The 23,540-nt window shown below is 40.9% G+C and overlaps 1 protein-coding gene across 1 annotated transcript in view; it reads left to right on the forward strand.

Annotated features, from left to right (window-relative positions):
- The window catches only part of SLAIN2 (SLAIN motif family member 2), a 73,456-nt gene extending 49,943 nt beyond the window's left edge, over positions 1–23,513 (forward strand). Inside the window, exons 7-8 of the mRNA XM_075859604.1 lie at positions 12,810–13,092; positions 17,325–23,513. Coding sequence (XP_075715719.1) covers positions 12,810–13,092; positions 17,325–17,391 — 350 coding nt within the window. The 3' untranslated portion in view covers positions 17,392–23,513. The remainder of the gene's footprint in view (positions 1–12,809; positions 13,093–17,324) is intronic.
- Positions 23,514–23,540: the final 27 nt, after the last annotated feature.

Consider the following 23,540-nt stretch of genomic DNA (forward strand, 5'->3'; position numbering starts at 1 on the left):
CATGCCCATTTAAGTGGATGCAGTTGAGCTGCAATTTCTGACACAACCAATGGACAAGAGTGGCGCTGTGCTGGTGCTCTAATCTTGGAAAACCCCCTTTTTCCCTTTTTTTTTTTTTTTAATGAGGATGCATCATGCAAGCCGTAAAATAAAGCGATTTACACCTTTGCAATGTGAGATGTTGCTCATTTGTTTACTTTTGAATAAAAAATATCATTTTACTTTTTGGATCTATGGTGCATGAATTAGTGACACTTGATTGACAGTGGGTTTCTGTTTCTTGTGCATGGCCTCCCCGCATGTGCTCACTTCACGGTTTGCTTAAAACAACTGGCTGATAATTCTTGTGAGCTAGAGAAACATCAGCATCTTTGTGTAGTCTGGACATACTTGTTTCGCTCTTGCGTTACTTGTTTTGTGTGATTTGCCAATTAGGTTTTTTACAAACTAATGCAGATCTGTCACTAGAATGAAATATCGTGTCAAACTGCAGAAAAAAATATTGATCCATTTTCATAATAGCTGAATGGATATCCTAAAGCAGATTCAAGCTAATGAGTCCTTTGTATTCATGAGCGGAGCGCCCCCTTGCCTCTTGGCACATACATTACATGTACAGTTCTGTTTTATTTGCATTAACATGGATCACCTTTTCTCTGCTGTATTTTGGCGTTTTTTAATCTGAGCACCAGAAAACAAAGTCTGACCATTTTTAGGTATTGGCTGCACTGGTGGACATAACTTTGGAACCACATATTGTAGTTGGAGAAGATCTTTTGTTGCATTGTGCAGATATATATCCAGTATATATATATATATATATATATATATATATATTCCACTATTTAAATCTTGTTCTTCCTTTCAATGCAATGAGAATATTGGACCACGTTCGCTACCCTATCTTGGCCGATATCCGCTCTACCTAAGCTTTTGTGAAAAAAGTTGTGGGGTTTATACAGTTTTCTGTGTAAATCTCTAAATGCTGTGTTTTTTCCACCACTTTATGGGTTACTGGCATATTTTACCGTGCCACTTATTTTAACTGTCCTTAGATAGTCAATAAATGAATCTAGAGCACACTAGTGTCTATATTCTACAAAGTCACTGTAATCGTCGCTTTTAGGCTTTTGCGTATATTTCGTATCTTTATATGATCAGGAAGTTTGCTGGGGTGCAGATATGGGTTTTTCGTTTATCATGGTGGGCAGTGTTCCCAGAAAATGCAGCTTCCAGTTCACAGGTCATGTTCTTTTGTCAGTTGTCTTACCGACCTTTTTGTATTGCATTACATTATTTACACAAACGATTGCAAACGCTCAGAAGTCATTAGTTGCATCGTTTCATGAACATAGATCATTACAATTGTACGAATTAAAAACAATTACGTGTGAAAATTCAGTCCGAACCCCAATACGATGCCATAGGGATAAGTCAGGGGATGGTCACAAGTGAGGGCTAATTCAGACGAGTGATTCAATGGGGCTATTCACACGTTCGTGAGTTTTCACGCAGTGAGTGGCCGTTGCATGAAACTCACTGCATGTCTTATATTGTCGCTCAATGGGGGCGTGAAAACCATAGACCGCACGCGGACGCACATGTGTGTGCTGTCAGTGTTTCACCCATCAACGACATTGAAATAAAAATAAAAAAGTGCTTGCGGGGACGTGAAAAACATGCCACACGCCAATCACTCTGATGCAAAAATGCAACAGACACACGTCCGAGAACGGTCCTGCTGCCCTCGTAAATATTAGATTGTTGGTGGGTTTGGACCACACTTGTCTAGTTTGTATGACCAGAGGCAATGATCTAGGATTTGCATGTGCCCACTGTGAATGTATGTTTATAAGATAAGCACAGCCTGAAACTTGGAGGGAGTATTTGAAGAAGTGGATTTGTTCGAAAACACGACACTTGTTTTAACCCCGGAACCCCTGTCTTTATCACGCTTCTTTGCACGCCATTTTTTAGTCTGTTCCAGCTTTTTCACCTATCTTATGAACTTTAAGCTTTTTATGTTTATAGATTTGCAACTTTGTTGCATTTAGTAACCCACTTTCTATGACATGACAATGACGTCTCACAGCTTATGTTTTCTAGATGAATTAAATATTTAATTGTGTTTCAACAGCATCAAAAAGGCAGATAAGTATGCCACGCACATCCCAGAAAACAAAACAGGGTGTTGCGGCGTCTAAAGGAGGTAATATTCAGCTGCCACCATCACCTGGTACCAAATCTAGATGACCTAAAACTGATAGTCGTCTATCGAGGCTTTGCGTCTGGGATTAGTCTATCCATATTAGTCTTTCTATTTCTACATTGCGCCTTATCTACTGCGGTCTCTTCACCTAAGAAGTTTGATAAGCACTGACTTGTCCTGATGAGGGTTTTATATCCTTTGAATTTTTTTTGTGGGGCTGAACTTATGGGAACTGAAAATCATCCCAGATGTAAAAAGACATATTAGGCCTAGTGCACACCAGTTAGTTTTTTTTCCCATTTGTGAGTATGTCAGGAAATCTCTCAACATACCCCCTATACTTGTCCTTCATGCCCCATTAACACCGAACAATGCCAAGAGGGTCCTTTTGGCGTTCGTCGGGATGGTATACATCACTATACCTTTTCTTTTAAGCATTTCATAGTGTAGTAGACTATGCTTATCCATCCTGGGGGGACCCTCAAAACTCATTTACCGCGTGGTATACATTTTTTTAAACATGGGAACCTATGGCTGACTAATACCAACATATGACCTCCATCACAGGTATACGTTAAAAATATACATCTTGGAGCTTCCCCAGGGCTGAAGTGTCGGGAAAATCATCAGGTAGCACTCTGCCCCAGGATTCTGACGTCACTGTCCCCATGGCCGAAGTACCTGGTGCCCTGGTCAGGGACTCGGCCAGTATAAAAACCCCTGACCGCACTCTCCATATGTGGACAATGACGTCTACTTCCATGGGCACAGCATTTCAGTTAGCGTTCTGACTGGGGGTTCGGGCGACTTATGCCACTGTGTGCCTATACAGTGGGATACGTTGCAGCCGTCCGTCTAAGATATACGTTAGGTGCTCCCATTGTATACCTTTGACAGAAGGAAAAGAATCGTGATGTGAAAGGGGGCCTTAGTCTGTATTCTAGTGTCAGTTCAGTGTTTTGCATGCAGAAAATTCTGCCTGGAAAAATCAGCTACGGTTTTTTTTTTGTAGTGGTTTTGTACTACAAGTGTTTGTTGACACGTTTTTTTACCTGTTCAACAGGCAAACGAGAAAACCGCCATTTGCAGCGTTTTTTTTCTGTCTCCCATTGATTTTAATAGGGTTTTTGAGGCGGAAAAGGCCTCAAGGAAGGTCATGTTGCTTTTTTTTTTTCCCGCGAGAGTATTTTTCCACTCACAGGTACAAAACGCCTGGGCGCAGATTCCGCATCAAAAAACAGTGCCAAAAAACTCAGTGTGAACGAGGCCTAACAATGCAGGCTTGTGATAGTGTTGGGCCTAGTTCACACTGTGTTTTTTGCAGGAGGAAAAATCTGTCTCAAAAGTCCTTTTAGGACCTTTGAGACAGATTTTGACCTGCCTGCACTCTTGGCTGCGTTTTTTGCGGTGTTTTTGGGCCGCTTTTTCTGCCTCCTATTGATGTCAATGGGAGGTCAGAGACGGAAACACCTGAAGAAAGGGCATGGCGCAGCTTTATCCCATGAACGGTTTTTTTTTTCCGCTCACGGGGAAAAAAAACCTCTTCTGCCTCCCACTGAAATCAGTGGGAGGCGTTTTTGGCTGTTTTTTGGCGCAAAACTCTATGAACTAGGTCTTGGATGAACAGAATACAGTTTTCTGTAAATGATAAAAATAGTCGTCTGGTGGTTTTTGTTGGGGAATGTGAAATTTCCTGCAGTTATTGGGTCATTTTTGCTTGTAAAGGAAGTGATTCTGATATTGTGTTGGGGAATCGCTAGTTGTGCAGCATCCAAATATAATCCGTAAAGCGGCTTTCAAGCCTAACATCGTTTTTAAACGTATTTACTGGGCTATTGTTCTATTGTGTTTAGGAAATCCTCCCCTTCCACAATCACATTAACTCAGAAATGTTCAGTCCTGATACGTTCCTCAAGTTTTGATATAGACCATGTACGAGCTTCTAGATGTACAAGTTTCGAGTATGAATCGTTTTTGTGTAACTTATTTTCATGGTGTGATATTTCTTATTGGAGATGACAGCATCGTTTAAAGAGACTCTGTCACCACATTATAAGTGCCCTGTCTCCTATATAAGGAGATGGGCGCTATAATGTAGATGACCAGTGCTTTTTATGTAAAAAAACGATCTTTTTTCACAACGTTAGGAGCGATTTTGGTTTATGCTAATGAGCTTTCTTAATGCCCAAGTGGGCGTATTTTACTTTCGACCAAGTGGGCGTTGTACAGAGGAGTGTATGACGCTGACCAATCGGCATCATGCACTCCTCTCCATTCATTTACACTGCACTAGCGATATAGTTATATCACTATGTGCAGCCTCATACACAAGCCCTAACATTACTACAGTGTCCTGATAATGAATACACATGACCATCCAGCCTGGACGTCGGGTACTCAGAATCCTGACACTTCTGACTCTTTTCTGTGAGATACCAGCAACAGATACGAAATCTCGCGAGATTACGGAGGTAAACGAGATTTCGTATCCGTTGCTGGAATCTTACAGAAAAGATTCAGAAGTGTCAGGATTCTGAGTACACATGACGTCCAGGCTGGATGGTCATGTGTATTCATTATCAGGACACTGTAGTAATGTTAGGGCTTGTGTATGAGGCTGCACATTGTGATATATCTATATCGCTATCTGTAGTGTAAATGAATGGAGAGAAGTGCATGATGCCGATTGGTCAGCGTCATACACTCCTCTGTACAACGCCCACTTGGTCGAAAGTAAAATACGCCCACTTGGGCATTAAGAAAGCTCATTAGCATAAACCAAAATCGCTCCTAACGTTGTGAAAAAAGATCGTTTTTTTTAAAATAAAAAGCATTAATGTCACCTACATTACAGCGACCATCTCCTTATATATGAGACAGGACACTTATAATGTGGTGACAGTCTCTTTAAAGGGAGCCTTTCTCCTGCCCATACATGTAAAGCGGAGTGCAGCATGTAATGGGGGGCTGCACAAACCCTGGGGCACTTTTCCCTACCCTCCTTCGATATTTAAAGTGCCCCAGGGTTTGTGCAGCCCCCCATTACATGCTGCACTCCGCTTTACATGTATGGGCAGGTGAAAGGTTCTCTTTAAAGAAAATAAAGTAGACTACTCATTTAGTACATGTATGAGCACTTCTCAATTTGGTTTAATTGATTTATTTGGTTTTGTTTTTTTTGTTTTTGTTTTTTTTTAATATGAACTAGAGTTAAGGTTTTGGGATTTTTTTGTAACCGATTTGTCTCCTTTTAAAGAAAACGTATCACCTATGTTTTTTTATTTGTTTTTTCTAATCTGTTTTATTTTCTGTACATGATTACGGGGGCAGCAATCTTGATTGGGCTGTTGCTCTGAGATGTGAACAGCAGTAAGAAGATAGAAAGGATCTATTGATTTCTATGGGAGGGTATTGCGGGCATGCTCTGAGAGATGAGCAGAGGTCGCAGGGTAGGGATGGGGAGGAGGGGAGCAGTCTCTATTGTCAATAGTGGATCCCCTTTTATCTGCCTCCAGCTTTATGACAGGTGTTACCTTTCATCTGCCTGTGATAATGAGTTGACGGCTGAAAGTGATTTCTACAAATCCGGTCGGGCTTCAGTGGCCAGTGTAAAACTGGATTTCAGGATTTTTTTTAAAAATCGATCTAAATCGTACCATGGAAAATGTAAACAAAATCAACAGAAAATTTGACAAAATGTTTAACATAAAAACTTGATTTAAACAATAGGACGTTTCCAGACATTCAATCGCTTTAGCATCGCATTTATTCTGAGTGTTTCAGCATCATTTTTGCCAAATTCTTGCACAACTCATATTGAGGTTTTTTTTTGAGCTGGTCATGAACCTTAAAAAGGCTCTGTCCCTACATTATAAGTGCCCCATCTTGTACATGATGTGATCGGTGCTGTAATGTAGAGACAAAACAGATAAAAACAAGGACATTTATGCAACAACACCGAAAAAGGCCATACTTACAAATGGACACAGCCAGGTCTGAAACGCTGATGAAGGCGAGTGAGCAGGTGCTTTAAATAATAATAGCCACTCCCACTAGTCTTGAGGGGAGTGGTATGTGGTGCATGGGATGTGTAGTAAGAAATAATAAATGAATAGTGTATGTGCAAGTGTAATAATGTGAGTGAAATATAGGGGGCAGTAATGAGTAAAGTGCCTAAAAAATAAATAAAATAAATAATGGGATGCAAGTGTGTGAAACATGGAGGAATAGTGTGTAAGTCATGAGGCGCAACGTAACTAGCCAGGTAGAAGCCTATTTGTGACGCCTTGATAATTCATAGAGCGGGCTACCCTGCTTGCTAGGCCAAACAACAACACACCATGCTCTCCCAGCATCAAAGACCTGGCTGTGTCCAAAAGAAGCGAATATAAGTAATAATGAAAAATACCTGGGGTATTAGTGATCATTTTGGCCAAAAGGACGCAAGCTCGCAATCCACGACAAGGATCCCCAGACTTGCGAGTCCCTAACTGGAGCGAAAAGCTCCTGATGTACAGACAAAACAGATAAAAACAAGGACATTTATGCAACAACACCGAAAAAGGCCATACTTACAAATGGACACAGCCAGGTCTGAAACGCTGATGAAGGCGAGTGAGCAGGTGCTTTAAATAATAATAGCCACTCCCACTAGTCTTGAGGGGAGTGGTATGTGGTGCATGGGATGTGTAGTAAGAAATAATAAATGAATAGTGTATGTGCAAGTGTAATAATGTGAGTGAAATATAGGGGGCAGTAATGAGTAAAGTGCCTAAAAAATAAATAAAATAAATAATGGGATGCAAGTGTGTGAAACATGGAGGAATAGTGTGTAAGTCATGAGGCGCAACGTAACTAGCCAGGTAGAAGCCTATTTGTGACGCCTTGATAATTCATAGAGCGGGCTACCCTGCTTGCTAGGCCAAACAACAACACACCATGCTCTCCCAGCATCAAAGACCTGGCTGTGTCCAAAAGAAGCGAATATAAGTAATAATGAAAAATACCTGGGGTATTAGTGATCATTTTGGCCAAAAGGACGCAAGCTCGCAATCCACGACAAGGATCCCCAGACTTGCGAGTCCCTAACTGGAGCGAAAAGCTCCTGATGTACAGACAAAACAGATAAAAACAAGGACATTTATGCAACAACACCGAAAAAGGCCATACTTACAAATGGACACAGCCAGGTCTGAAACGCTGATGAAGGCGAGTGAGCAGGTGCTTTAAATAATAATAGCCACTCCCACTAGTCTTGAGGGGAGTGGTATGTGGTGCATGGGATGTGTAGTAAGAAATAATAAATGAATAGTGTATGTGCAAGTGTAATAATGTGAGTGAAATATAGGGGGCAGTAATGAGTAAAGTGCCTAAAAAATAAATAAAATAAATAATGGGATGCAAGTGTGTGAAACATGGAGGAATAGTGTGTAAGTCATGAGGCGCAACGTAACTAGCCAGGTAGAAGCCTATTTGTGACGCCTTGATAATTCATAGAGCGGGCTACCCTGCTTGCTAGGCCAAACAACAACACACCATGCTCTCCCAGCATCAAAGACCTGGCTGTGTCCAAAAGAAGCGAATATAAGTAATAATGAAAAATACCTGGGGTATTAGTGATCATTTTGGCCAAAAGGACGCAAGCTCGCAATCCACGACAAGGATCCCCAGACTTGCGAGTCCCTAACTGGAGCGAAAAGCTCCTGATGTACAGACAAAACAGATAAAAACAAGGACATTTATGCAACAACACCGAAAAAGGCCATACTTACAAATGGACACAGCCAGGTCTGAAACGCTGATGAAGGCGAGTGAGCAGGTGCTTTAAATAATAATAGCCACTCCCACTAGTCTTGAGGGGAGTGGTATGTGGTGCATGGGATGTGTCGTGGATTGCGAGCTTGCGTCCTTTTGGCCAAAATGATCACTAATACCCCAGGTATTTTTCATTATTACTTATATTCGCTTCTTTTGGACACAGCCAGGTCTTTGATGCTGGGAGAGCATGGTGTGTTGTTGTTTGGCCTAGCAAGCAGGGTAGCCCGCTCTATGAATTATCAAGGCGTCACAAATAGGCTTCTACCTGGCTAGTTACGTTGCGCCTCATGACTTACACACTATTCCTCCATGTTTCACACACTTGCATCCCATTATTTATTTTATTTATTTTTTAGGCACTTTACTCATTACTGCCCCCTATATTTCACTCACATTATTACACTTGCACATACACTATTCATTTATTATTTCTTACTACACATCCCATGCACCACATACCACTCCCCTCAAGACTAGTGGGAGTGGCTATTATTATTTAAAGCACCTGCTCACTCGCCTTCATCAGCGTTTCAGACCTGGCTGTGTCCATTTGTAAGTATGGCCTTTTTCGGTGTTGGTGCTGTAATGTAGGTAACAGCAGTGTTTTTTATTTAGAAAAACGATCATTTTTGACAGCGTTATGACCTATATTAGCTTTATGCTAATGTGTTTCTTAATGGACAACTGGGCGTGGTTTACTTTTTGGCCAAGTGGGCGTTGTGGAGAGAAGTGTATGACGCTGACCAATCGGGGACCAATCAGCATCATACACTTCTCCCCATTCATTTACACAGCACATAGTGTTGTTACTGGATCACGATGTGCAGCCACATACACACACATTAATGTTACTCAAGTGTCCTGACAGTGAATATACATTACCTCCAGCCAGGACGCGATGTCTATTCAGAATCCTGACATTTCGCTAACGTTTCAGTGAGATTTACAGCAAGGCAAGCGTAATATTGCGAGATTACGCTGTAAACTGTCATTTAAAACGAGATTATGCTTGCTGTACTGTAAATCTCACACAAACGTTAGTGAAGTGTCAGGATTCTGAATAGACACTTGAGTAACGTTAATGTGTGAGTATGTGACTGCACATAGTGATCTAGTTAAGATTACTATGTGCTGTGTGAATGGAGAGAAGTGTATGACGCTGATTGGTCACTGATTGGTCAGCGTCATACTCTTCTCTCCAACGCCCACTTGGTCATATAGTAAAACACGCCCAGTTGTCCATTAAGAAACTCATTAGCATAAAGCTAATATATGTCATAACTCCGTCAAAAATGATTGTTTTTCTAAATAAAAAACTGCTGTTATCTACATTACAGCGCCGATCACAATTTGTAGAAGATAGGGCACTTATAATGTGGTGACAGAGCCTCTTTAAATGGCTGTCGACTAAGCACTCACCGTACTCCCCTCTAGGGCTTGACCAGTGTGACCTAAAATTAAAATCTTTATAATTTATGAACGATTCTCTATTTTATAAATTTAAAAAAATAAAATAAATTCTTGGTATTTTTTTTGGGAAAAAAAACCAAGATACCATTTGGCTACAGTAAGTATTTTTACTTTTTGTTAACTATAGTCAATTAGCGAATGAAGGAAGCCCGCATTGGACTCCTGCTCCCAGCACCAGGTCACTGAACTTTGCATGCGGCAGGAGCATCAGCGTCTGATCCAGCCACCTGGACTTGTGGACTGAGCCACTATAGAAACTGATTTTGATGGTATATGGGCTGGTCTCTTTGCATTTCACCAGTTCCACCATTCTACTTTGCAAATGTATAGAGTTCAACCCATATACCACCACCATCAACCGTTTCTATAGGGGCTAATTAGTAATATATGGAATGATCTTTATGCAAGTCCTTGAGAAAACGAATGTAATTCTTCAGACAAGCCCCTATATGTGCTACTATATATATCGGAGCTAGTCGGCAATACATTTTTGTTCCAATTACAAATATAGATTCCATATGGGGCCAGGGGTCTGTCTAGTTATGGCTGCAGAGTGTCTCTAAACAATGTTGCTGTTCGGCTGTCACTATCCAGTGGTTTGAGGTGCGGCTGCAGGCTATAAATCACGTTTGGTACTGACAGAACTTCTGACCCAGCTAGAAGAACTGCATCAGCCCTACTACTCGTGGCGGTGCAGAGCCAGTAGATGAGTGTGGTGAAGGGGTCAGGACTTTGGCTCTGTCTCTCACTCTTTTGATACTGAATTTAACTTCATAATTCTATAGAAGAAAACAAAATAGTGAGGTGGTCAAATGGCAAATTAATTAAATTTGATTCATCGTCCATCCCTACTTGGATCGTTTGTTCATTGTATTAAAGAGGCTCTGTCACCAGATTACGAGGTAAACGAGATTTCGTTTCCCTTGCTGGAATCTCACAGAAAAGATTCAGAAGTGTCAGGATTCTGAGTACACATGACGTCCAGGCTGGAAGTCATGTGTATTCATTATCAGGACACTTGTGTATGTGGCTGCACATCGTTCTAGTAAGAACGATGCTGCTATGTAAATGAATGGAGAGGAGTGCATGATGCTGATTGGTCACTGATTCGTCAGCATCATACACTTCTCTCCACAACGCCCAGTTAGTAAAACAAGTAAACACGCCCAGTTAAAAACACAATACACGCCCAGTTGGACATACGAATAAAAACACGCCCAGTTGTCCATTTCAAAGCTCATTTGCATATATATAAAATAGCTCATAACTTGGCCAAAAATGAACGTTTTTAAAAAAAAAAACAAAACGTTGCAGTTATCTACATTGCAGCGCCGATCACATGCAATAGGAGATAGGGATTTGAGAATCTGGTGACAGAGCCTCTTTAAGTAAAGGAAAAAAGTAGATGCCTAACACCCCTGGCAGTGCATAGTTTCAGGGGGATCAAAGGATCGGGCATGTTTAAAGAGGCTCTGTCACCAGATTTTGCAACCCCTATCTCCTATTGCAGCAGATAGGCGTTGCAATGTAGATTACAGTAACTTTTTTTTTTTTTTTTAAACGAGCATTTTTGGCCAAGTTATGACCATTTTTATATTTATGTAAATGAGGCTTTCTAGAGTACAACTGGGCGTGTTTAAAGTAAAAGTACAACTGGGCGTGTATTATGTGCGTACATCGGGGCGTTTTTACTACTTTTACTAGCTGGGCGCTCTGACGAGAAGTATCATCCACTTCTCTTCAGAACGCCCAGCTTCTGCCAGATCACGCTGTGACGTCACTCACAGGTCCTGCATCGTGTCAGACGAGCGAGGACACATCGGCACCAGAGGCTTCAGTTGATTCTGCAGCAGCATCGGCGTTTGCAGGTAAGTCGATGTAGCTACAGATGCTGCTGCAGAATCAACTGTAGCCTCTGGTGCCGATGTGTCCTCGCTCGTCCGACACGATGCAGGACCTGGGGCAGGAAGTGAGTGACGTCACAGCGTGATCTCTCGAGAACACGGCTGTGTCTGCACTGCCAGAAGCTGGGCGTTCTGAAGAGAAGTGGATGACACTTCTATACACAACGCCCAGCTAGTAAAAGAAGTAAAAACGCCCCGATGTACGCACATAATACACGCCCAGTTGTACTTTTACTTTAAACACGCCCAGTTGTACTTTAGAAAGCCTCATTTACATAAATATAAAAATGGTCATAAAAAAACAAAAAACGTTACTCTTATCTCCATTGCAGCGCCGATCTGCTGCAATAGGAGATAGGGGTTGCAAAATCTGGTGACAGAGCCTCTTTAAAGAGGCTCTGTCACCAGATTTTGCAACCCCTATCTGCTATTGCAGCAGATCGGCGCTGCAATGTAGATTACAGCAACGTTTTTATTTTTTAAAAACGAGCATTTTTGGCCAAGTTATGACCATTTTCGTATTTATGCAAATGAGGCTTGCAAAAGTACAACTGGGCGTGTTGAAAAGTAAAAGTACAACTGGGCGTGTATTATGTGCGTACATCGGGGCGTGTTTACTACTTTTACTAGCTGGGCGTTGTGCATAGAAGTATCATCCACTTCTCTTCACAACGCCCAGCTTCTGGCAGTGCAGACACAGCCGTGTTCTCAAGAGATCACGCTGTGACGTCACTCACAGGACCTGCATCGTGTCAGACGAGCGGGGACACATCGGCACCAGAGGCTACAGATGATTCTGCAGCAGCATCAGCGTTTGCAGGTAAGTCGATGTAGCTACTTACCTGCAAATGCTGATGCTGCTGCAGAATCAACTGTAGCCTCTGGTGCCGACACGATGCAGGACCTGTGAGTGACGTCACAGATCTGCACTGCCAGAAGCTGGGCGTTGTGAAGAGAAGTGGATGATACTTCTCATCAGAACGCCCAGCTAGTAAAAGTAGTAAACACGCCCCGATGTACGCACATAATACACGCCCAGTTGTACTTTTACTTTTCAACACGCCCAGTTGTACTTTTGCAAGCCTCATTTGCATAAATACGAAAATGGTCATAACTTGGCCAAAAATGCTCGTTTTTTAAAAATAAAAACGTTACTGTAATCTACATTGCAGCGCCGATCACAGGCAATAGCAGATAGGGGTTGCAAAATGTGGTGACAGAGCCTCTTTAAATCCTTGTTTTCCCATACAAATTTGTGAAACGAACTTGTCTGCTCTTGTTATCCTGCCTGTAAACTCGTATCATGCCAGTAAAATTATTATAGGTTTTGTTTTTTTGTTTTTTAACAGATGGCTACAAAGATTCTGAATGCTATATTAACTTTCTCAACTTTTTCATTTCCCCTTAAGTACCGTCTCCATGCAAGTTCCGTTCACCTGCAGCTCCATCTCCTTTAGCACTACGACAGCCAATGAAGGCTTTATCTAACCCTGGCTCACAACTTACACAAGAAGCAGTTGCTGCTGCCCAGAACCACCCTACATCGAGCCCGCCATCCAACCAACCATCTGGCTCTTCAAGTCCAATCTCTCGATCTAGCACACCAATAAAGAGTGGTTTGCCCAGACCTAGCACACCGTCTGGTGGTAGTATACCAGTGCCTCGCAGCAAACTTGCACAACCTGTTCGTAGGTAGGTATATAAAGAACTCCTACTCTCCAAAGGAGAGCATGCAATAACACATTCTATTTTAATCCTCCTTTTTCCTGATGTACATGTACTTGCTTTGATGGTTCCTTTTAAAAAGGTAGATCACCAAAGCTATTTTAACATTTTATAGCTATTAAAAAATTTTTATGAAACAAAAAGTTACCAGAATAATTATACAAACTTTGGCACTTGTCTTCTATGCTAATGACCCAACTCCTCTGTGAACTCGCCACCGGGCAGCCTCACTGTCTTGTGGAATAAGCATAGAGCGTGCATCCACAAGATGGCGACATTTAATGGAACCTCGGTGAGGAAAATAAATGTATTTACAGTCTGTATCCTTAATTTTACACACTTCGTTTTGTGCTGTTTTCAATGGCTTTTTTTTTTTTTTTGTGCGGCCAGATGTTCTAATAAAGTTTGTAGTAAAATATCAACAACTGTGTTTGGGTTTGTGGAGTTTGAGGCTATTTTGGGGTCAGTGGCGTTTTTTTCCAAACAAAACGCAGCATTCTTTGGTCCCTTCAGGACATTAGAAATGCCAGAAAAAAGCTTATACAAAATTACACCACATAAACGCCACTTAAAATGCAATCGTTTTTTGGTGCAGTACGAAAATTTCTGGAGTTTTAGTGTGTGTGTTTTACACCGGGCGATAAGTAGCCGGTGCAGTGAGCTCCAATCAACGAGACATTGTCGATCGGCGGTCTTTTGCTCTGTCACACGGAGCTACGGATGGGGACCAGCGGTCGTTACTCCGATCACTCGTCCCTGTACATTATTACCATGTTGGCAGCGTGTCTCACTGTTTACACAGGGAGATGCGCTGCCGACAACGATATTTCACTTTTTTAAAACTATACGACCAGCAGATGATCGATCGTTTGCTCATTCATCTGATGATCGTTCCCCTGTTTACACAGGACAAGTATCCTCAACAAGCGTTTTATGAATGCTTGTCTGCCCGATAATCGCCCAGTGTAAAACGCCCTTTAACCCCTTAAGGACACGGCCAATTTTGGCCTTGAGGACAGAGCAATTTTTTTTACATTTCCCTCTTTGCATCCCAACGCTCATAACGCTTTTATTTTTTGTACGACGTAGTTGTATGAGACTTTGTTTTTTGCGGGACGAGTTGTACTTTATGTACGTACCATTTTTTGGTACAAATACATTATCGTTTAATTTCTATAAATTTTTAATTCGATTAAAATGCAGAAAAAAAGCAGTTCTGCAGCAGTTTTAATATTTTTTTTTTGCACCATACACCGATCATCATAAATAATGTTATACATTTGTTGTACGGGTTGTTAAGGTCGTGGCGATACCAAATATGTCTATCATTTCATGTTTTGGGACTTATATTTTAAAAAGTTTATTTATTATAAAAAAAAATGTGTTTCTGTGTATTTTATTTACTTTTTATTTATTTAGCGTTATTTATTTTTTTTACATTCATTTAACTTTTTTTTTTTTCATCCCATAAAGGGATTTATCACTTTGATTTTGTAACTGCAATGTACTGGCATAGATCTATATGCCAGTACATTAGGCTGTTACTGATTGTACACAGGCAGTTGTTAGGGCATACCTCAGTATGCCCTAGCAACAGGAAATATGTTCAGACAGCCCTGGGGTCCTTCACTGGACCCTGGGCTGTCTGGCCATATGAGTTGTGGGCTTTGATCGCGTCAGTTATCTTCTGTGACGCGATCAATGTGCAGTCCCCCCTCTTTGAACGCCGCGATCAGCTTTCATCGCGGTGTTCAAAGGGTTAAAGAGACTCTGTCACCACATTATAAGTGCCCTATCTCCTACATAAGGAGATGGGCGCTGTAATGTAGGTGACAGTAATGCTTTTTATGTAAAAAAACGATCTTTTTTCCACAAAGTTAGGAGCGATTTAAGTTTATGCTAATGAGCTTTCTTAATGCCCAAGTGGGCGTACTTTTACTTTCGACCAAGTGGGCGTTGTACAGAGGAGTGCATGACGCTGACCAATCGGCATCATGCACTCCTCTCCATTCATTTACACTGCACTAGCGATATAGATATATCGCTATGTGCAGCCTCATACACAAGCCCTAACATTACTAGTGTCCTGATAATGAATACACATGAAATCCAGCCTGGACGTCATGTACTCAGAATCCTGACACTTCTGAATCTCTTTTTTTGTGAGATTCCGGCAAGTGAAACCAAATCTCGTTTAGCTCCGAGTTCTCGCGAGATTTCGTATCCGTTGCTGGAATCTCACAGAAAAGATTCAGAAGTGTCAGGATTCTGAGTACACATGACATCCAGGCTGGATTTCATGTGTATTCATTATCAGGACACTGTAGTAATGTTAGGGCTTGTGTATGTGGCTGCACATAGTGATATATCTATATCGCTAGTGCAGTGTAAATGAATGGAGAGGAGTGCATGATGCCGATTGGTCAGCGTCATGCACTCCTCTGTACTACGCACACTTGGTCGAAAGTAAAAGTACGCCCACTTGGGCATTAAGAAAGCTCATTAGCATAAACCAAAATCGCTCCTAACGTTGTGAAAATAGATCGTTTTTTTAAATAAAAAGAATTACGGTCACCTACATTACAGCGCCCATCTCCTTATATAGGAGACAGGGCACTTATAATGTGGTGACAGAGCCTCTTTAACAACGGAGAGAAGATATTTCTCTCCTCTCCGCTGTCAGAGCGGGGCCGTGGCTGTGTATTACAGCCGTTGCCTCGCTCTCAATCGCACACACAGGGACGGCTGTCACACAGGACGAGTATGCTCGTCCTAATGCGCGAAGTGCTCGCCGCTCAGGAAGAGCATACTCGTCCTGTGTCGGCAACCAGTTAAAGGGAACCTGTCCGGTTGTTTATGCTGCCCTTGCAGAGACCAGAGACAGACCACTGAAAACAGTGTATCTGTCTGTGGAGTACTCTTTGTACTGTGTTTTTTAATCAAATATTGTTTATTAATTCTTGTTCTTAAAATAGTACAAGAATACAAACCTCTAAGTACTCACACAGTTAAAGGTGATGTGCACCTTTTGAAAACAGTTTTTTTTATTTATCAAAATGTGTAGCAGTGTGTTTGGTGCGACTTACTTTTTATTAAAAATTCTGTTTACTTTTTGAGATAGGACTGCTTTATATCCTGTATATAGAGCAGCTGTATCTTGTGCTGAGACCTGAATCCGTCAGGTCAGCGGCACTGACGGTTCATTGTCTCTGACATGCAGGATCCACCTGTTCTCAATCACATCTAAGTTATGAACTTAGGCCTCATGCACACGACCCTAGTGGTGTGCATGGCCATGATTTATGGCTCGGGCGGCCGTGTAGCATCACCCGCGAGCCGCCTGCATATTTTGTTTTTGTGCGGCCAGATGTTCTAATAAAGTCTGTAGTAAAATATCAACAACTGTGTTTGGGTTTGTGGAGTTTGAGGCTATTTTGGGGTCAGTGGCGTTTTTTTCCAAACAAAACGCAGCATTCTTTGGTCCCTTCAGGACTTTAGAAATGACAGAAAAAAGCATGTACAAAATTACACCACATAAACGCCACTTAAAATGCTATTGTTTTTTGGTGCAGTTCGAAAATTTCGCGGGCCGGGCACATGGTCTCATGCATTCATCTCTACGAGCCTGGACCACAAGATGCGGCCGTAATAAGACATGTCCGTTCTTTTTGAGGTCCAGGCTCTTGGGCAATGCATGGACCGTGGAAACCACGGTCGTGTGCATGGGCCCATAGAAATGAATGGGGCCGCAATTCACCCGCAGATTTGGGTAACGGCTCGATCCTGCTCTGTGGGTAAGGAGCCTGGTGTATATGCAAAACCGCCATACGTGAATTCTGCTTGGAATGCAGGACACTCGTGCTCGTTTGCATATGGTGGCCAGAGGAATATAAGCACTTTTTTTATGATTGATGATGGGCTGACTGACTTGTGTAGCATCATTCCCTATATAGCGGTGTTAGTAATTTTGGAGGTAAAAATGGGATGACTGACTCCTTATAACGTATCTACTCTAAATCTGGTGATGCTGCTGTTATTCTAAGGACTGTAGTAGCTGGGTGTGTGACCACAAAAATTTTCCTCCGACTTTACGATGACAAGAATATTTTGTGTATTAAATTTAAACTCTCCCTCCCCATTATACAACAAACTACATGCAATTACAATTTTTACAAAATCTTTTTCTTTTTTTTCTGCAGATCTTTGCCAGCTCCCAAAACATATGGCACCATGAAAGATGATAGCTGGAAAGAAGGCTGCTACTGATCCACAAAATCCTAAAGCTTCACTGCTCGATGGACACTAGGTCATCCACACTGTGACTGCAGAGCAACTCGCCCTCATGGAACATTTTGGGATTTACCTTCCTGATCCCAGGGACCTCTGTCCGTATCTAGCACAAGCGGCAGAGGTCATAAAGAAGAGCACTTTATTGATGTAGACCATCAGATGTTCTAGTCATACAATCACTCTTATCATGACCTCTCCGATCCTTTGATTTTAGGTTTTCTAGTCTTAACCCTTAAGAAACTAGATGCACTGCATCCCCTTCTGGCTTCTCAAGTAAAATACAGTTAAAGGAATAACCTCTGGTAATGGCTTTTTTTTTTTTTTTTACGTTTACAAGATACGTGGTTAATGCCAAAGAAAAACTGCTCAAATGTTTTTTATATACATATAATATATGAAGAGTTTATTATGTATGAAGCACTAACACTGCAATTGTCTACAAAGGTATATCATCTGGTAGACTATTTTATGTACGGATTTTGCAGTTTTATACGAAGAGAAATTATTCTTTTGCCGAGTAACCTATGTAATAGCTGTTGAGTTTTTCACAATCATTAACTCTTCACAGGATCCTCTGACAGTGAAAGGATTTTGTTTAACATGACACACTGTTATCTTGCGTAAATATAATTATCATTTTCACAGTAGCTCCACTTTAAAGGGGCTCTAAACATAGACGTATGCGAGACGACGTTTTTCTCGATTTTACACATGGCCGCAGAGCTTGCAGAAAAACTGGCAGACTCAGAAGATGAGGGGGGCCAAGAGTTCGTCCAGTCTATCCTCTAAGCTTCGCTTAGAGGGCAAGGCTTATCCTGCTTGGTCTCTATTGCAGGAGAGCAGCCTAAGAGCAGTCTCCACTTATTTTTCCAAACCTGTGTTTCATACATTGGGACTGGAGGTGGGAGACTAAATGGATTGCCTTCCCGAACGCAGACTCTATTTTTTCTTTTATGACCATTTGGTTTGGTGTATGGCGCAGAACAGTTTGCCTGGAGATGAAGATATCTTTTAATGTTAGTGTCCCCTTCAGATATGGTGCACCTTAGTGTGTCCCTAAGACTGTACACAAGTTCCGCATGGTGCTGCTGGTGTGTTTAAAGAATTAAGGGCTCCATTTTAAAGCTGTTTGTTTCAACTCTACATCCGCTAATGATGCACACACACACACACCAGTAGTATAGGCCTCTGTGTGTCCTACAGGGCACGGGCACCCACTAAGGGTATGAGCAGGGCTCCTGGGAAGTATGGATCTATAACGGTAGTCCTCTCGTTTACTAAAGTGAAGAGGTTCTACACATTGATGTGTAATTCAAAACCGATGAGAACCATGCACTTGTTCCATACATGCTGATCTTTCACTGTCAGAATCTCTGTAGAGTGAAACTGTGTGCCAAGTGGGCCGATGGCTGTTTGCGCTGTACTGGTTCATTTCCCTTCTGTATGGAGAGGGTTAAATATTGGAAAGCTTTTGTTATATTCTCAATTTTTTTCTTTTTTTTTTTTTCTCCTGCATCAGACATGTATTTAAATTGTAAATAATTTTGTCCTGGCGCCTCTCAGTATTGTAGTTCTTCATCTTGCCTTGCATATTCCATATTAACCATTATCTGTGCCACTTCTACTGTCTAAATGCCGGTAAACCTGTCCTGGGCCGAAACTATTTCTGCCTTAATACATGTTATATGTTGTTAGTATTTTAATATTTAATTGTTCTGCCACTTAGACACTTGGCATGTACCCCTTGGGGTATGTGTTCCACAGGTTGATAGCCTAGGCTCTAGTAGATATGGGCACACATCTGTACCAGATCTAGCTCTGTCTCTGAGGGCAGCAAAGTGCTGACTGAAAACATTGGACCCTGAAAACAAAATCTGACTTATTTCCGTGGGATCTGTAAGGCTTTGTTTCCCATAAAGCACCACTCATATGGATGGGGTAAATTCTAATTGCCATTAGCCGCATACCATATATGAATGATGGAGTGTAAGTGGGGGCAGTCGTTTTGGGGTACTGCATGTGGTTTGTGTTGCTAGAAATCCTAAATTCAGATTATAGGTTATATCCAGGTAGGCTTGGGGTGCAGTGTAAGAATCTCTTGCAATGGAGAAGTGGATGTAAACTCGCTCGGTCACTGGATCCTGATCATGCAGCGAGTACACATTCACTAGACTATATTTATTCCTACAATATGACTGAGGGTGTAACATGTATGTTGATCCCGTTTCAGTGTGCAAACATCTGTTACGTCTTCAGTCATATTGTATAGATAAATACTGCACACGTGCTCACAGTCAAGTGTTTGCCATTTGTACCATATGAATTGCACTATTATAATATATTTCACTAACCTATAAAAAGGCAGTAAAATCTTACAGAAGTTTTGACTTGTCTTTTTAATATAGAATTACCTGCGTAACCCCTTTCATAACCTGTGAATTCTGTTAAACTGAATATGTCTGATCGTCCCATGATAGCCATGTAGATAAAACCACCGATTACCAAAGTGTTTACCTCGCAAGCAGACACAGGAACGGCTAAAACAACTCTACGGTGTGCGTATACCACCGAACAATGCCCTATATCTCATCTTCTTGGAACCCTGTGAGTGTGGCGTGGCGGGAAGTGTGGCATTGGGGTATCATTGGAATTGATCTTGAAGCCCAACTATTTCTTCAGTAAATCTAATCCATACATTGCAAACATGAATGCACGCGATCAAAGTTTATCTTGTAGGTAAAGTAGCCCTTGAGCTGTCTATTTGACCTGGTCTTGCTTACTTTTTCCTTTTTGGCTTCATGCGTAAGGCTATTTTAACACATTAGTTTTGGTTTTTAATATAATTTATTTTAAAAAAAAATTAAGCTGATTTTAAAAGAAACCGTATTCATTTTGGCAAGTTTCTATCTTTGTCAGATACAGATTCGGTCTAGTTAAAAAAAAAAAATTACCGTTTGTATAATATATTAGTGTTCAAAAATAGCAGGGAGTTTCGAAAGCAAAGCGCAAAATCATTATAATAACTTACTTGCCTAAATACAAATTCACTGGAAAAACTACATTAAATTCCAAATCAAAACGATAACAAATTTTATCCAGTTATTGTTAATCCAGAAAGTTAAGAAAATATTAGGCTGTTAAAAAAAGAAAAAAAATAGCAGTGCCAGCATTTTTCTTTAAAAACTCAAATGTATAAACTAAAAAAATGTTGTATTTCACTTTACTGAACTAATATATATAGTGGCATAACCATTGTTTCTGAGAACTGCTTGACATCAGAGGTGCCAGAAGTTGGTTGACTCCATGCAACACAACAGGTATTCCGGTCCAGGAAGATTGGGCGACATTCCACAGTTCTGTGTTTTTGGGTTTTGTCACTCCACAAGTTCACTATGTGATTGAGGTCAGGGGATTGGGCTTGCCACTCCATTACATCAATCCTGTTTGTCTGTAACCAAGATGCTGTTCGCCCATTTTAAGGGCATTTCTTCTTCGGAATAGGGCAACATGATCTCGTATTTTGATGTATTAAAACTGATCCATGATCCCTTGTATGCGATAAATAGGCCCAAAACCATGGTATGATAAACTTCCCCATTTGCTTGATTTTTGCAGCACCATGCTTTACTGTCTTCACAGTGTACTGTGGCTTGAATTCCGTGCTCGGGGGGTCGTCTGACCTACTGTCTGCGGCCACTAGACTCAAAAAGAAAAGTTTTGCTTTGATCAGTCCACAAAATGTTGCGCCATTTCTCTTTGGGCCAGTCAATGCATTTCTTGGCAATTTGAACCTATTCAGGACATGTCTGTTCTTCAACAACGGGACTCTGCGGGGGGCTCTTGCTAGTAACTTGACTTCACTAATAGTCTTCTGATTGTAGCAGTACTCACTGGTAACTTCAGAACTTCTTTGATCTTTCTGGTGGTGATCATTGGCTGAGCCTTTGCCATTTTGGCTATTCTTCGATCCATACGAACAGTAGTTCCCCACTTCCATACGCGTCTTTCAGGTTTTGGTTGCCACTTCAAGGCTTTTCAGATAATTTTAGCTGAGCAGCCTAGAATTTGCTGTACTTCCCTATGTGTTTTTCCCTCTCTAATCAACTTTTTAATCAAAGTACGTCCCATTTTCCGTGGTATTTCAGAAGAAAATGCACTATAACCAACATGTGCAACATTTGCCACCCTCCTACCTTAAATATGGGCCAAAACTGACACCTATTATTCCACAGAGTGAATGACTTCAAAATAATAGCAGTGAGGAGTTGAATTGGTGAATAAGCCCTTTCAATTAATGATTCAATTACTCAGAATGAGCGGCATGCATGTCCTCATTTTGGGCTCTGTTTTTTTCCTACTACTCTACTACACTTACAAGTAAATTATTTGCTATGTAGAAATATCACTTCTACCAAAAAGATTGATTTATCAGGTTAGGGCCTGTTCACATCCGCGTTGGCTTTCCGTTCCGGGGTTCCGTCTGAGGTTTCCGTCAGGTGAACCCCGCAACGGAAAGTCAAAATGAAACCCCAGCTTCCGTTTCCGTCAAAATTGATATCAATGGTGACGGAAACATTGCAAATGGATTCTGTTCGTCACCATTCCTTCAGATTTCCGTTTTTCTGACGGAATCAATAGCGCAGTCGACTCCGCTATTGATTCCGTCGTTAAAACGGAAACCTGCCGGAATGGTGACGAACGGAAACAGAAGCTGTGGTTTCAGTTTGACTTTCCGAAGCGGGGTTTAATGATGTTGGACTGCTATTTTTTATTTATTTATTTAATTTTTTTTAACACAAAGGTTGGTTTAATCACCACCAAGTGAGCGATGTTTGTTTCAGTTCACATTTGAACCTTTCTCAAGCTTGAGAAAGGTTCAGATGTGAACCAAAACGTCGCTCACTTGGTGGTGATTAAACCAACCTTTTTACATAGACTCTGAAGTCCTGGTGCTATTACTTGCCATATGGTTCTCTCTATTCTATTTATCGATGGATATGTTTATTAACCTTCCTGAGCCCCGCTACTAGGGGAAATTGCTGAATATTATTTTGAGTTTAACGTGAGCTGTAGAAATCTGGGGATTTGGCGCCCTGTATTAAAAAAAAAAATCATAAAAAAAGAAATCAATTCCAACCCGCCATTTAAGATATGGAATTTAGGACGGAAAAAAAGATATTCAGGGAGAATAGACAACGGATTGGAAAACTGATGTAGAAAATGCATGTGTTTTTCTATCCACACCTACAATCAAATTCTATTTGCTACAATGGAGAAAAATGTCTTGTTTAGGTTTTTGTTTTTTTAAATCCGAAAGTGCTGCAATCTAGTACAATGTATGTGACAACCTGTATTGGCTGAGAAAACCTTAGGGCGTTAGTGGTAATGACTAAAAGTTACTTCATAATCAAACTTTCTATGCAAAATGACCTTTAACGCTGCCATATACAACCGCAGGAAGACTTTGTGTGACCCATTGAGACTAATCAACCAAAATATGAATCACAAACTTTTTTTATTTTAGAATTGTATACTTTCCAGTTTAGGAATATGGAGCATTTCTACCCAAACTATATTTCTATATCATTGGGTTTTGTGCTTTGTTTTATAAATAACTTGTCTCTAAATACATGTTACGTGATCCTAACATTCTAGCCCATGAATGTCAATGTTGCTTGGAGGCAATACTTTATTGTACTGTAGTTAATGTATTACTGTCCCTTTTATTTTGACATGTTTTAATCTATTCTGTACAAATTCCCTCTAGCCTTACTTACATACATACATACATACATACAGTCGGTACCTCTGTTTATTGACTCTTGATAAGAGACCTGCCTGTTCTACTTTTCTGATCAGGAGATGGGTTTGCTTTTTGTATTTCATGATATTGTTGAGAAGTGTGGATCTGATAAATAGTGCCTATGATTTATTTATGTTTGTGTATTAAAAAGGATCTTTTTGAATGTGGATTATTTTTGTGCCAATGCAGCGGAATTTCCTTTTTTATGTAAGCAAGCAAATTGTGTAACTTGCCGCTTCCAAAGTTATTTAAATTTTTTTGTATGTGTTAATAAAAAAGTGTACAAATTGTAAAAATACAGATTTATTCTTAACAGTAAGAG

Source organism: Rhinoderma darwinii, chromosome 1, assembly GCF_050947455.1.
Source record: "Rhinoderma darwinii isolate aRhiDar2 chromosome 1, aRhiDar2.hap1, whole genome shotgun sequence".
Lineage (NCBI taxonomy): Eukaryota > Metazoa > Chordata > Amphibia > Anura > Rhinodermatidae > Rhinoderma > Rhinoderma darwinii.